Source organism: Rhinatrema bivittatum, chromosome 10 (assembly GCF_901001135.1).
Source record: "Rhinatrema bivittatum chromosome 10, aRhiBiv1.1, whole genome shotgun sequence".
In the NCBI taxonomy this organism is placed as follows: Eukaryota; Metazoa; Chordata; class Amphibia; order Gymnophiona; family Rhinatrematidae; genus Rhinatrema; species Rhinatrema bivittatum.
This window is the reverse complement of record NC_042624.1, coordinates 100,491,055-100,504,487: the sequence shown is the minus strand read 5'-3', so window position 1 is coordinate 100,504,487 and position 13,433 is coordinate 100,491,055. Positions and strand designations below refer to the sequence as shown.

Below are 13,433 nucleotides of genomic sequence, written 5' to 3'. Positions count from 1 at the left end.
ATACACACCATCCAAAGCTTGGTTTGTTTCTCTGTTAATCATTCCTGTCTTTTTCATAATCTATTCCTGCAGCAATTTCCAAAATTTGACTGTGTCCTGGAAATAATGAAATCTAAACTAATCAAATAATTGTATAGTTATCTCAAGGAATGCACGGGGGGGGGGGGGGGGTATCATATCCAAACTGACATCAATTATGGGCAGTTTTACTATTTATTATTTATTTATATATATATTTTTTACCATAAATCTGCCTTTTGAGTCATCAGAAACCTAATGAGCATGCCTGGCAGGTACAGGAAGTCTTGTTACATAAAGTCAGTCAAGAAACAAATAACTAGTTCTGTTTTAATACCTTTAATTTTCCAAGCATCCACAGCAGTGTAGGCCCCCCCCCCCCAGGGACTTTCGGTAAGTCTTGGGGGGGGGGGGGGTCGGGCAAGTCTTGGGGTGCAACCGCGCGTCTACCTATAACTAGGGCTTATTTTTGGAGTAGGGCTTATAGTTCAAGCCCTACTCAAAAAATCTTGAAAATCAAGCTAGGGCTTATTATCGGGGAAACACAGTATAACAGTGACCTTTAGCTCACCATCATGTTCTGAAAAAACACTCGATAAGGAACCCTCATTTCGCCACGCAAGTGGCTTCCTTGGGGGAAATAAATGAGAACATTTTAAAGGGCAAAACGTCTTTATATCTCGTCAAACTGGGAGGATAATGGTGTACTCTCCTCACAGTTGCGATCACATCTATTCAGCCAAGCGTTCCCTGAGAGCTAAAATCCGATGAATCGAGCTTTATAGACGCTGGTCCACCAATCCCACTGTAAATATGTTTTGAATTGTACTTTATTTTAGCTAATCATGTTTTGAATTGCAGTCCACTTGTTCACTGTAAGTTCTTTTTCAACCTTGTTCCAATTTATCCGCCCTGAGGCGACAGTTCAGTTCTCTGTAAACCGGTGCGATATGTATTCTATACAGGAACATCGGTATATAAAAATGAAAAATAAATAAATACATAAATATACAGAATGATGTTAATTTGTTTAAATGGAAAACCATTAGAATCACAATTTCCACTCGGCCGCTGGTATTACATTTTAACACACATTTCTAAAAATTTTTAAATGAATTTAAACATGAAATCAGAGGCGCCCAAATGAACCCAAAAATACCTATCACAACTCACTCAATTAACAAGCAATAATCATATATTCAGTGATCATCATTCAAAACATGGTCAGACAAAGCCTATATATATTGTATACACAGGCTTCCTTAGTTATTCTAAATGAATATGATATAAAGTCACTTACTAAAAACATGCTAGCTCTTGTGATAACCGAATGCAAGCTATTCAACTACACCATTTTAAATAAAAGCCTATATGTCACATGTTATAAACCACCCAATGACTTTGGTGCTAACGTGAAAAATAAGACCATAACTCAAAACCCTAAATATATAACATCAGTATAACTACACACACCCTATATGTCCTCAGATTTGACCCACAACAACTTACCTTCAAAACATAAATGAACATGATCTCATGTGCATAGTTTGTTTAGATGTTTTAAATAATAAGAACTGATCGATATAGTTATCAAAGAACCACTTACATCAAGTGTATCAGCTCTTTATATTCCAAACTACTAATGCTAAGCAGATGTGGAATGTTCTGTGTGCCATTTTTTAAAGGGAATCATCATGTCACTTGATGCAGTTCAACCAATCAAATCAGTGCTGATTTTGACAAGTATGGCGATAACTGAACTAGAAGAGAAATAAGATATGAAATACCATGACTATAAAAAAACCAAAACAAAAAACCCCCCAAACCCAGTTAAATACAAAAACATCTTTTGCCTATGTCATGGATGACACCATATAGCATAATCCTAATTATTGCCACAAAATAAGCACAGACTCTGGCACAGAAAGTGATCAAGGTACTCATTTATATAAAGATGACATTTATTTATATCCCAACTTTCAGACACTTCGAAGAAGCGGTCATATACATATGATCAATTCAGAAGAGAACCATAACATGAAAGCAAAATAGAAACCTTGCAAGTGTACAGTCTTGAAAATCCAACAAGGGCTACAAGAAGAGTAAAGGATACTCCACTTGCATGCACCTGGGGCTCAGTAATGCAACTGTTGCAAGCATAAATTCACCCTGCTATCCTTCAAGTAAGAACATAAGCAGTGCCATACTGGGTCAGATCAAAATTCCATCAAGTCCAGCATCCTGTCTCAGGCAGTGGCCAATTCAGGTCATAAGCACCTGGCAGGGTTCCAAAGAATGGATCCATTGATCCCAAAGAATAGGTCCTCTGCATGTGCTTCCCTGGATTAGTGGAATTGGGACTCTGGGCTTAATGGTGCCTTGGTCTGTCCCAGGAGGAGAATCTGCAGGGTGAGGAGCTGGGGCAAGTGGAAAATATGCCCATGCTAAAAGATGGCAGAGTGCGGCGGGCGTGAAATGGAGAGGAGCAGACCCTAGCGGAGGGGACCCCTGAGGTAGGACTACTCTCTGCACAGCAGTAGGACCAAAATATGGATGAAGTCCCCAGGTAAGTGTTATTGGAAAAAGGTGCTGGAGCTGTGTCGATAACTCACAAATGCAGTTTGTACTTCATCCTCCAGTGCCAGAGGAGCCACGGAGATGGTGAGGGGAAAATGCATGGATAACGACTGGAGGAACAAAGCCAGCTGGAAATATCTGCACACCATGTGCATGCATGCCTATCCTTTACTCTACATGTATATATATACATATATATTTATATTACACCTGCTTAATGCCGGTAGTGTGGTGCAACCTGCTGCCCTCACCACAGGTATGTTGTCAATTAATTTCAAAACCTATTGGAATGCTGCTGCCTTGTGATGGGCTCGTGTGTATCTCCGTTTCTTTCCTGATAAAAAATGGGAAGAGAATCTGGTGGGGCTTTCAGTGCTTCCCTAGCCCTTCTTTTGTCCATATGAGTTTTCTCTGTGTCTGCACTGCCTGCTCTGTGGAGGCAGGTGTGCCACACACTATTTTCATGAATGTAGATATGTCTTGGGCTTGAAAAGGTTGGGAAGCATTGGTGTATTTTCTTTAATTTTATTTATTTTATTTAAAAATTTCTATACCGCTTATCAACCATTCTAAGTGGTTAACAACAAAACACTCTTAAAATTGATACATAAAACTGCAATCAGTACAAAAGTGAATTACATTAAACAAAATAAAACCAACAGCCTTGACAAAATCAATACTTAAAAATGCAATTAAAAACTAATAACATAAAATAGATCAGAATACTAGAAGCATTAGTAAAAACATAAAAGATAAAACACGAAACATCAAAGCATGAAAAGCACTGTTGCATATCTCTGCTCTTAATTCTACTGCCTAACAACCTTTATTCTGCAAAAGGATTAAATCAATTGCAAAACATTGCTCATGTCATAAATTATAGATCATAAATCTGCTGGAATAGGTGGGTTTTAACCAATTTCCTAAATTTTAATAGAGAGTGTATCAGACTAAATATTGCCTGGTAGCATATTCCAACCTGCTGGTCCCTGTTCATAAAATGGATGTTCTCGAGATTCATCAAGTCTCACTTGCTTGAAGGAAGGAAGTCATAGATCTATTAGTGCATGGTAACTTAGCATACATTTTTGTGGCGTGCTGAGATGTATTATTTATGAAGGCAGTAGTGTTGCTCAAAAGGAAGTGAGGGCAAGGCAAAGTGTGTCCAAAGGGTTTTGTTGCTGAAGAATGTAGTCAAGGCATCTAGCATGGTTGAGTCTAAAAGGGATTTTGATATATTCCTAGAGATAAAGTTCATAAACCATTATGAGCCAGGTAGACTTGGGAAAACCACTGCTTATTCCTGGGTGTGAGCAACAAGGAATGAATCTGGTCTTTGAGATGAGCCAGGGTACTTCCTAGAGACCCCGTATTGCTCAATGTTGCAGACAGGATGCTGGATTCAATAGACCTTGGTCTGAGCCAACATGGAACATTGTATGTTCTTTTCATGTGAGCCTTAACTCCTGCACAACATTCTGTTTAAGTTCCTTGTAATCATGACAATGCTTTTTCTATGAGGAATGAACCTTTTCTGTTTTTCTTCTATCCATTCTTTTCTCTACTTGATATCTATGGAGCTGGAGCACATAAGTGTTTTTTTGGATACACATTCAGCTAAGGTTGTGTGCTGACTGAAGTCTTGCCTTTATTTTATTTTTTGGCTTATTAGCTTTAGTTCAACATAATATCATGCCTGTGAACTGCTTCAGTGCGTTTTCTTCACCCAATTTCCGATCTGGATGACATGGAGAGAACAGCTTTGCATATCTGAAAAGGGATCATAAGATTCCATCCTCTTCTGTCCTTTATTTGGTTTTGGGGATGTGCACTGCTGCTCATGCTGCAAGTGAAGCAGATCATAACATGCTTGAGGAGAGATTAAGATCTTAACAAACTGTAACAGGAGTGTACAAGGGCTGTACATGTGCATTGTTTTCCACGTTTGATATAGAATTATAGTGAAGCCCAGGCATCAGGACTAAGCAATCTCGAACTTTCTCATCATACTTATAACGAGGGCTTCAGATTTTAGGTTTTAATTGATAAACCCCTATAAAACACCCCTCAGGCAAAAAAAAAAAAATAGGTGTCGATTAGAAAAACACCATTTCCCCTAGTATTTTCTCACCCCTTCTTTACCCGGATCCCTCCACTTTGTTTTGGTGCCTCTTCCACTTTAACGACTCTGCTGCACATTTGATTCAACCAGAAAAGGTACCCAACAATAGTACCTATGCTGTGACAACACCGATAAGCACTGATTTTGAGGTCCTTCCCCCACAAAGAACCCCTAATTAGCTGGAAAATAAACACCTAAATTTACAATTTATAAACCCTTAAAATCGGAAGCCCTACTTCTAATCATCTTAATCTTTTCCTGGGATAATATGTGTATGCTGTTTACTTTCCTGAAAGTACAAGTCATGCTTTAACCTTCTGTGCTGCTTTCCCTTGTTCTTTTGCATTTTCAGATTTTGTTCCGCTGTCGGCAACACGCTCCTCAGTCTTTCAGGTCCCACCATGGAATTTTATTTTGTCTTGTATACTGCCGAACAAAACGTCTGATTTCTCTATGGCTTCTGGATTTCTAAAGACTGTCTCTAGCATGAGGGAAGAGCAAGGAGCTAATGCAACCATATTTCATTCGAGTCGCACTTATTCAGCAGGATTACAAGCCAAGGAGGATCCCTTCTGTTGCATTTCGAGTGAAACAGATCTGAATTGTCCTTTGCATAAGGATGATATAGCAGCTAAACAATTTTTTTCAAATATGAGGGCCTTATTTTATCACCAGATAGGTGGGTATCTGGAAAAAGAAGTTAAAATGCCATATAAAAATGATCTTTATTTTTTATTAGGTTGATATTCAAAGGGGTTTGTCTGGGCAACTTTTAAATTATTTGGGACAAACCCCAAGGTTTTAAATTCCTGCCCTTCTAACCAGATATGACTTACCCAAGTAAAATTTATCTAGATAAAAGTTGGGGGCTGTCTTGTGGTGGGCCAAAGTTATTTGACTAACTTAGGGGCTCATTTAATAAGCATTTTTCTCATAGATATAGAATGGGAGAAAAAACTTAGTAAATCTGGCCCTAAGACAGATAACTCGGATATTCAAAGTAATCTGCTACAAACAAGATATTCAGACCAGTTTAGGGGATATTTGACACTGTCTCTCCTGTGCATACTTTTTTTGCACATTTCCAAATTTTGCAGATTAAAGGCCTTGTGTTGTTATTTACAGAACACCATCATGCACTGTGTTCTATTTTTTTTCATTAAAGGATTTATCTTACCCTTTGCTTCTAGGGTTGCCAACTTTCAACTGTGAGAATTCCGAACACTTGGACGCATGGAGTAAAAGTTTCACCTTTGTCCTTCCACATGTCTATATATTGAAAAACAAAAACATTGGGGAAAATCTTAAAGTATGCGCAACTGGCGCAAACAAAAATATGCAAGGCTGCACAAAATAGGCAGCCTGCGCCGCCTCGCCATCCCCCGGCACAGGCCACAGTGCCGGGGGACTCGGGACTGCCCTCCCGGCCCGCCCCCGAACCATGGACACACCCCCAGACACGCCCCCTCCCACCCCTTTTACGAAGCCCTGGGACTTACGCGCATCCCAGGGCTTTGCGCGCGTCAGCGGCCTATGCAAAATAGGTGCGCCGGCACGCAAGTGACCTACGCGCGTAAATCCGGCAATATTGTAAACCTCCCAAACCAAAAGAGCACTAACTGCCAGCACACAAACAGTAAAAACCCTGCCTAAGAAAAGACAACCCTGAAAATATACCAGGCTATAAAAACACCAAATCACCAAATAGCCTTGCTTGTTCTGTTTTCCTAATAGATATCCCTACACACAGGGCCGGGACATCCATTAGGCGAACTTCGGCGGTCGCCTAGGGCGCCAAGCTGTAGGGGGCGCCAAAGAGCAGTCATGTGGTGCCACAAGCGGGGCCTATCCCGCTCGCAGCAAACAGAAATAGAGACTGTGTGCTTCTCAGGGCCGCGAGCAGTGTCGCGCTCCCCCCCACCTGTTTTGGCGCCGACTGTTTCTATTTCTTTTTGCTGCGAGCGGGATAGGCCCCACTTGCGGCACCACATGGCTGCTCTTCGGCGCCCCCTATGGCTCAGCGCCCTGAAAAGCACACAGTCGGCACCGAAACAGGTGGGGGGGGGGGGGGGGGGGGGGAGAGCGGCAGCACAAGGTCGCCTAGGGCGCCCAATACCCTTGCACCGGCCCTGCCTATACAGAACTACATGCTTCCAGAATACCTTACAGATATTAAGTCGAGGAACCAAACATGAAAACAGTTTTTAAAAATCTGCTTGCCGGAGAGCGGGTTAGAAAAATGAACGCTCAATTTTACCGGCGTCCGTTTTCCTAACCTGTCGCTGTCAGCGGGTTTGGAAACCGACGCTGGTAAAATAGAGTGTCAGTTGTCGGGACCCACTAATGAGGCGCTCGAGATGCACTTTTGTCCCTAGTGCTCCTTATTAGCGCGACCCCTCTTTTTAAATAAAGAATTGCACACCCAGGAGAGGTGGCTGGGCGCGCATCGGGAGAGCGGGCGCTCAACACCGAGTGCCCGCTCTCCCGTGATTCTTATTGTATCGGCCTGATACACAGGTTCTCTCTCCATTACCCCCCAGAAGCTCTCATCTCACAGACACAGGTCCTTTCTCCCTGACACATACTCACAGGTGCTCGCTTGCTCACACAAATAGGTTTTCTCACACATACTGGTTCTCTCCCCCACCATACACGCACACATAGGCTCTCTCACACTCATAGGCTCTTTCCCCCATTCCTCTGTCTCACATTCACTGGTGCTCTCTGCTCTCCTTACATACACACACAGGGGTGCTCTCACATTCACAAGTTCTCCACATAAATACACACACTCACACACACACACACACACACACTCTCACACACACACACACACTCACACACACACACACTTTCAGACTCTCACACTCACTGGCGTTCTCTCTCCCACACATACACAGGCTTTCCCCCCCCCCCAATTCACTGACTCTCCCACACACACACACCATGCACCCTCAGCCTGCCGCAGCGGGGAGGGGAGGCGCCGGTCACCTTTACGTGTTGCCCCGCAGGAAGAAGGAGAGGAACTGGTGGTCCCATTTCTTGGTTGTGCCACGGGCGAGAGTTGAGGAATTAGCGGCTCCACGGGGCCTTTTCTTATTGATCCAAGGATGTGAAGCGAGGTGCCGTGGGAAGCCTGGTGCCGGCAAGAGATGACGCATTGACGTCCTCACTGGGCTTTCGCTTGTTTCGCTGTGGGCGGGGGGCGGGACCTTTTTTTTTTTCAACGTGGGCAGGAGGTGAGGCTTCAGCGACCTCGCAGAGCCTACTTTTGTTTCGCCGTGGGCGGGAGGGAAGGTCTTAGTGGCCCCATGGAGCCTTTTTTTTTGATCCGTGGGCATGAGGCAAAGTGCCGGCAGCCCCGCTGAGCCTTTTTTTTTTTTTTTTAAATTTAATTTGGGCCGCGGGTGGGAAGGTAGATGCTGGCGGGCCAAGATTGCATTGGGGAAAGGGGGAGACGGGCATAGGCAGGCAACTTTCAAGAGGTACAGCGCCACCCTTGGCTGTGGAGTTAAACCACAGCTCCTTCGAGTTAGGTGTCCAATAAGATGCCACGCGAAAAATAATTGCTGCGCTTAACTGTAGGGTTAAAATCCAGACAGCTTCCGGACATTTTAGCCCACAGTCTGGCTTCCGGATAGTGCCTTAAAATTCTGTGCTGTCCGGAGAAAATCCATCCAGTTGGCAACCCTATTTGCTTCCCAGCAGCTTAAACAGATCCTTCACCTCAGCTTCTCCCAAAATTTATTTTGATTCTGCTGTAGCATTCATCTATAAATATCATTGCCGGGGTGGGGAAATAAGAATCCATCTGTACTTTTTTGTGTGTTTTCATCTCTAGCTCAGTGGTTAACCTTGTGAATTTATTGAAATGACCTCCTGCAGTTATGCTGCGCATTTTTTTTTTAATGCAGATTTAAGATGGAGCATGTGGTGTTGGACCACTGGAAATATGGAGATGCTAATTTGTAGCCTGAAGGCATCTGACGAGAAGTCTTATTATGTGAACAGTGAATACAGAACTAATCTCTCCTATGTTTTGTGAGTACCAAATCTGTGAATGTTTGCCTGCTGTCAGTGGGAATTTCTAGGGACATGTTCATCATATTGAACAGTTACACAAATTTTATTTCAGTTTGTAGAATTAAGGGGGAAGAAACAAGCCATAGGTGATAGCTTTTTATTGGACTAATAAGCATCAGAGAAGTATACCTTCTCTTTAACAGGTCAGTGAAGAAACAGTACAATTACACATAAGAGTCATCTAGGTCTTAGGCCACCTGCATATATCATAACTTCTCAGTAAAGGGAAGGGGTGAGGAGGATAGGTTGTTGACAGAGGTGATGAGAGTAAAACATTTCAGTTGAAAGGACTTATATCTGACAGTGGGTGAGAAAACCAGTGTCCTCATTAACTCCTTCCATGTTGTTTTAAAGTTTTCCATCCTAATTTTAAATGTTTTCCTTTGTGTACTCCTAAAGTTTCCTTTAAGTATCCTGAGTGTGAGGTCATTAAGGGAGTGTTCACTTGTCATTCTGCTTTTCTCTGTAATGTTTTATGTCTATGAAGATAAATTATTATCCTTAATTTTTTTTTATTTGTTTCACCTGTATAGCATCTTCCTTCACATTTTTTAAATTGGATCGTGTATGCAGCATTCTTAGTGAAGCATAAATGTGAACCTTTTATTTTTTTAATGTCTTTCCATGAGGGTAGCTATAGGATCTCTGTGATATGTGCTAGCACAACTTGCATTGTGATGTCTACCCACATGAGAGAGAGATTCAAAATTGTTATTGTTTAAACCCATTGTAACTATGCTGTACCTTCATTGTCCTGATGAAGAGAGGATAACTCTGAAAGCTAGTTACAAACTGGGTCTATATTAAAATAATATTTAGCTGGATAAATCTGATTTATCCAGCCAAGAAGCTGCTGCTGAATATCCAGCTATATTACTTAGCCGGATAAGTCATTTATCTGGCCTAATTAGCCAGTCAGCATAACTGAGTAGCACTAGCTATCTGGGTAACTTTGCTGGATAAGTAGCAATATTCAGCATTATCCGGTTAAGTAACCAGATAAGTTAGCGTGACAAGTCTAAAGTTAGATGGATTAGCTTAACTAGCTTACTTTAATACTTATCCGGGTATATTCAATGGCATTGTGGTGCTGCTGAATCCGGCTAATTTACATAGCCAGATATAGTTTAATATTGGCCCCATATGTATTTAGTAAAAAAAAAAAAAAAAAAAGGCATTGGCTATAACTTGTAGGCCCTTAATTCTACATATCCAAGTGGACTAACACGGCAACCACAATTCCTTGTCGTAGTTTCAGAGAGCTAAATGCATGCTAAGAGGCTCTAGCACAGGCAAGCATAATGCAGGCTTTAATTTGATCAGCTAATTTTGATCACATGCTCTGCCGCTGACCACCATGGGGGCTTAAACTGTTTTCCTTCATTGGGATCCAGCTCTCTAGAAGCCCAAAAGGTAGTCTGAGCATCAGTAGAGAGAAAAATGAATTTGCTTCTGCAAACCAGCTCAGAGTTTATGGCACAAATATAATGCATAGGAAGATTATTTTCTCCCCTGAAGGGCAGAAAGAGCTGTATTTTAGCACATTGTACCTGGTAAGGGGCACTGAAAGGTAGATATTTTGGTTGATCACGTTAAAAGGCATCTTTACGGGTCTATTTATGTTTAATTGGCCTCTGCTCACAGTTATCTGATAAGGCTGTCAAGGCAACATTAACTGAGGGTTGTACTTACCTCCTAATGTTTTTGCAAATCTGTTTAAAAAAAAAAAAAAAAAGTACCATAATTTCCTGCTATTATATTGTTAGCCCTGGATGGATATGAATGTATCTCCAGTATTTAAACAATGTCTACTACGACTTGGATACATCATAGGATATATATTATAAAACATGTAGCGTAACCCATTTTTAAACAAATATTTTGGTTGTGGGAATTTTTTAATAAAATAAATTGATTGGCTTACATAAAGAAAGAATAGTCCTGTGTAACAGATATTTTTTCGTATGGGAATAAAAGTGTACTAAACTGAGGAGGTCTGCATTTACAAATAGAGACCTTGGATACAAGGTAGCTTTTTCACACGAATGAAAGTTACCTTTTTTTTTTTTCTGTGAAATTGCTTTTCTGTCAGCATTTCAGTGGATTAGGCTTTCGTGAAAAATCGGGCAGAATGAGCTGAATTGGGCTGCTTGTGCAAATTTCAGCTGCTACCTACCTTACTCAGGAAAAGGAAAATGCGTGCGGTCTGATTAAGTCTGGCAGATGATTAGTGTTAAATATCAGTACAATAAAACCTTTTATTTCTAGGATACTGGGTTTTTGTTTTTCTAGTACAATTTCCTGCTCACAAAAGGGGATGACATTGGGAAACACTGGAATTGAAATCCTCCATCTAGGTAGAGTACCTGCAGCGGGAGTGCAAGCTTCCCCTCCGCTGCCCTGCCAATGTGTCTCAGCCTTGCTTTACAGGATCTCCCCCTGCCTTGTGCAATATTGGGTTCCTCTGTGGAGACTGTAAATCAGGGTTTCAGTTACGGCTAAGTTGTGGTGGTGGTAGTTTGTTATATTTTGAAATGTTAATGTTTGTCCACTTGAAACTGGATGGAGACCAGCAACTCTCCATTCACATAACCCATGAAATTATTTTCAGATGGTAATTGCCTTTTTGGTCACTACTGAGCTGAGCCAGATTTGAATTGGCAGCCTGGAGGTGAAGTGCTTTTGGTAATGTTGTGCCAATTTATCGTGTCACTCCCTCCCCCCCCCCCCCCCCACTGTCAAATCTTTAATTGTTCTATAAACAAACAATAATATAAAATACAAACTAGTACATCTATCAGTCAAAATGATCTTAACCTGGCCTAGGAATATGCAACTGTGCATTTATGATGAATTGTGTGCACCAGGAATATTTCTCTCTGTCTTTGGGTTGCTCTCTTCCTTCTGATTTCATGCTCGTTTGTTAACAAAATATATATACTTGGATTACGGCTCATTTTTCTTGGGGAATTACTTAATAAAAGATTATTCTTTGGTATTTCCACACCCCCATCTTCCCCAGCAGAAAGGAAACAATGGTTTCTTTCAGGAAACTTTTTTTTTTTAACAGGGTATTTGGTTGGGGGGGGGGCACTTCTCCTGCTGGCCCATATTTACTCAGACCAGTTACAACATAAGAACATAAGAAATTGCCATGCTGGGTCAGACCAAGGGTCCATCAAGCCCAGCATCCTGTTTCCAACAGAGGCCAAAACCAGGCCACAAGAACCTGGCAATTACCCAAACACTAAGAAGATCCCATGCTACTGATGCAATTAATAGCAGTGGCTATTCCCTAAGTAAACTTGATTAATAGCAGTTAATGGACTTCTCCTCCAAGAACTTATCCAAACCTTTTTTAAACCCAGCTACATCAACTGCACTAACCCACATCCTCTGGTAACAAATTCCAGAGTTTAATTTTGCCTTGAGTGAAAAAGAACTTTCTCCGATTAATTTTAAATGTGCCACACGTTAACTTCATGGAGTGCCCCCCTAGTCTTTCTATTATCCGAAAGAGTAAATAACCGATTCATATCTACCCGTTCCAGACCTCTTATAATTTTAAACACCTCTATCATATCCCCCCTCAGCCGTCTCTTCTCCAAGCTGAAAAGTCCTAACCTCTATTTATTGATACAAGGAGCTTGGTCCTCAGGAATAGCCAATACTTCAAGAAATACCGTGTTAAGATAACAAATGGAAGAGAATGTGTGTACACCTTTCCATCCTGCCTGGTTTTTTTTTTTTTCCTGTTGTCTGAGAGCTGGGTACCCAAGGGTTTGGCTCCCCTTGTTAGTCAGGGTGGAAATCTGTTTGCATCCTAGGACTGTTTTTTCAGTACATTTCTCTCATGAATCCTTTCTCATTCAGAATTCTCCAATGTAGGACTTTTCCAGTCATAGTTTTGTATGATTTAAAGTAATATTTCATTGTAAGTTATCAACAGTAGTCCAGGGGGCTGTGACATGCAAATTCCCCTACCTGAATCTCTGATCCATCTATTCTATGGTCATTTAAGCACCTTCACCTTCATTCTTGGTTTCCTGGGCTGGCAGCTCATGTTACTTAGCTGCATTGTCCTCTTTTTTTTTTTTTCTCTGCTGCAGTTCACTTAATGGCAGCATGCTCTTTACCTCCTCTCACTTGGGAAGGGGGTTTCAAGTGCAACTATATCTTTTTTTTGAGATGCGGCAACCAGAATTGTACACAGTACTGAAGGTGCGGTCTCACCATGGAGCGATTATAGAGGCATTATGAAATTTTCAGTTTTATTCACCATTCCCTTCCTAATAATTTCTAACATTCTGTTTGCTTTTTTGGCTGCCCTATATGGGAGACTTCAGTTCAAGATCAGCATCACGATTCCCTTCCCAAAACTACTGAAGAACTCTTCAGACAGATAATCAAGTGGAAATGCATGGGGAAGTGAAGGAGGAAGAATACAGATTCTGGCAGGACACTGGTCCACAGTCCTTCAATACTTTAAGTCCTACAAATATAGGGTGAAAATAATCAAACAAAAAATTAAAACCAGAAGCCTTTGTTGACTTGAGCTGTTAGTTTAAGATCTAAAAAGCTAGGAAGAAATTAAGACTTTTTTTTTTTCATATGAAGTTCCTCTTATGAAAAT

General features: G+C 41.3%; 1 protein-coding gene across 8 annotated transcripts in view; it reads left to right on the top strand.

The window, feature by feature from the left end:
• The window catches only part of LEPR (leptin receptor), a 147,877-nt gene that overhangs the window by 34,067 nt on the left and 100,377 nt on the right, over positions 1 to 13,433 (top strand). For 5 of the 8 annotated variants that reach the window (XM_029617720.1, XM_029617722.1, XM_029617721.1 and 2 more), the window contains 2 exons: positions 5,070 to 5,396; positions 8,632 to 8,758. In XM_029617720.1, the coding sequence (XP_029473580.1) occupies positions 5,070 to 5,396; positions 8,632 to 8,758 (454 nt within the window). Of the gene's footprint in view, positions 1 to 2,657; positions 2,852 to 5,069; positions 5,397 to 8,631; positions 8,759 to 13,433 lie in introns of all 8 variants that reach the window. The other 3 variants (XM_029617719.1, XM_029617726.1, XM_029617725.1) reach the window with 1 other exon arrangement.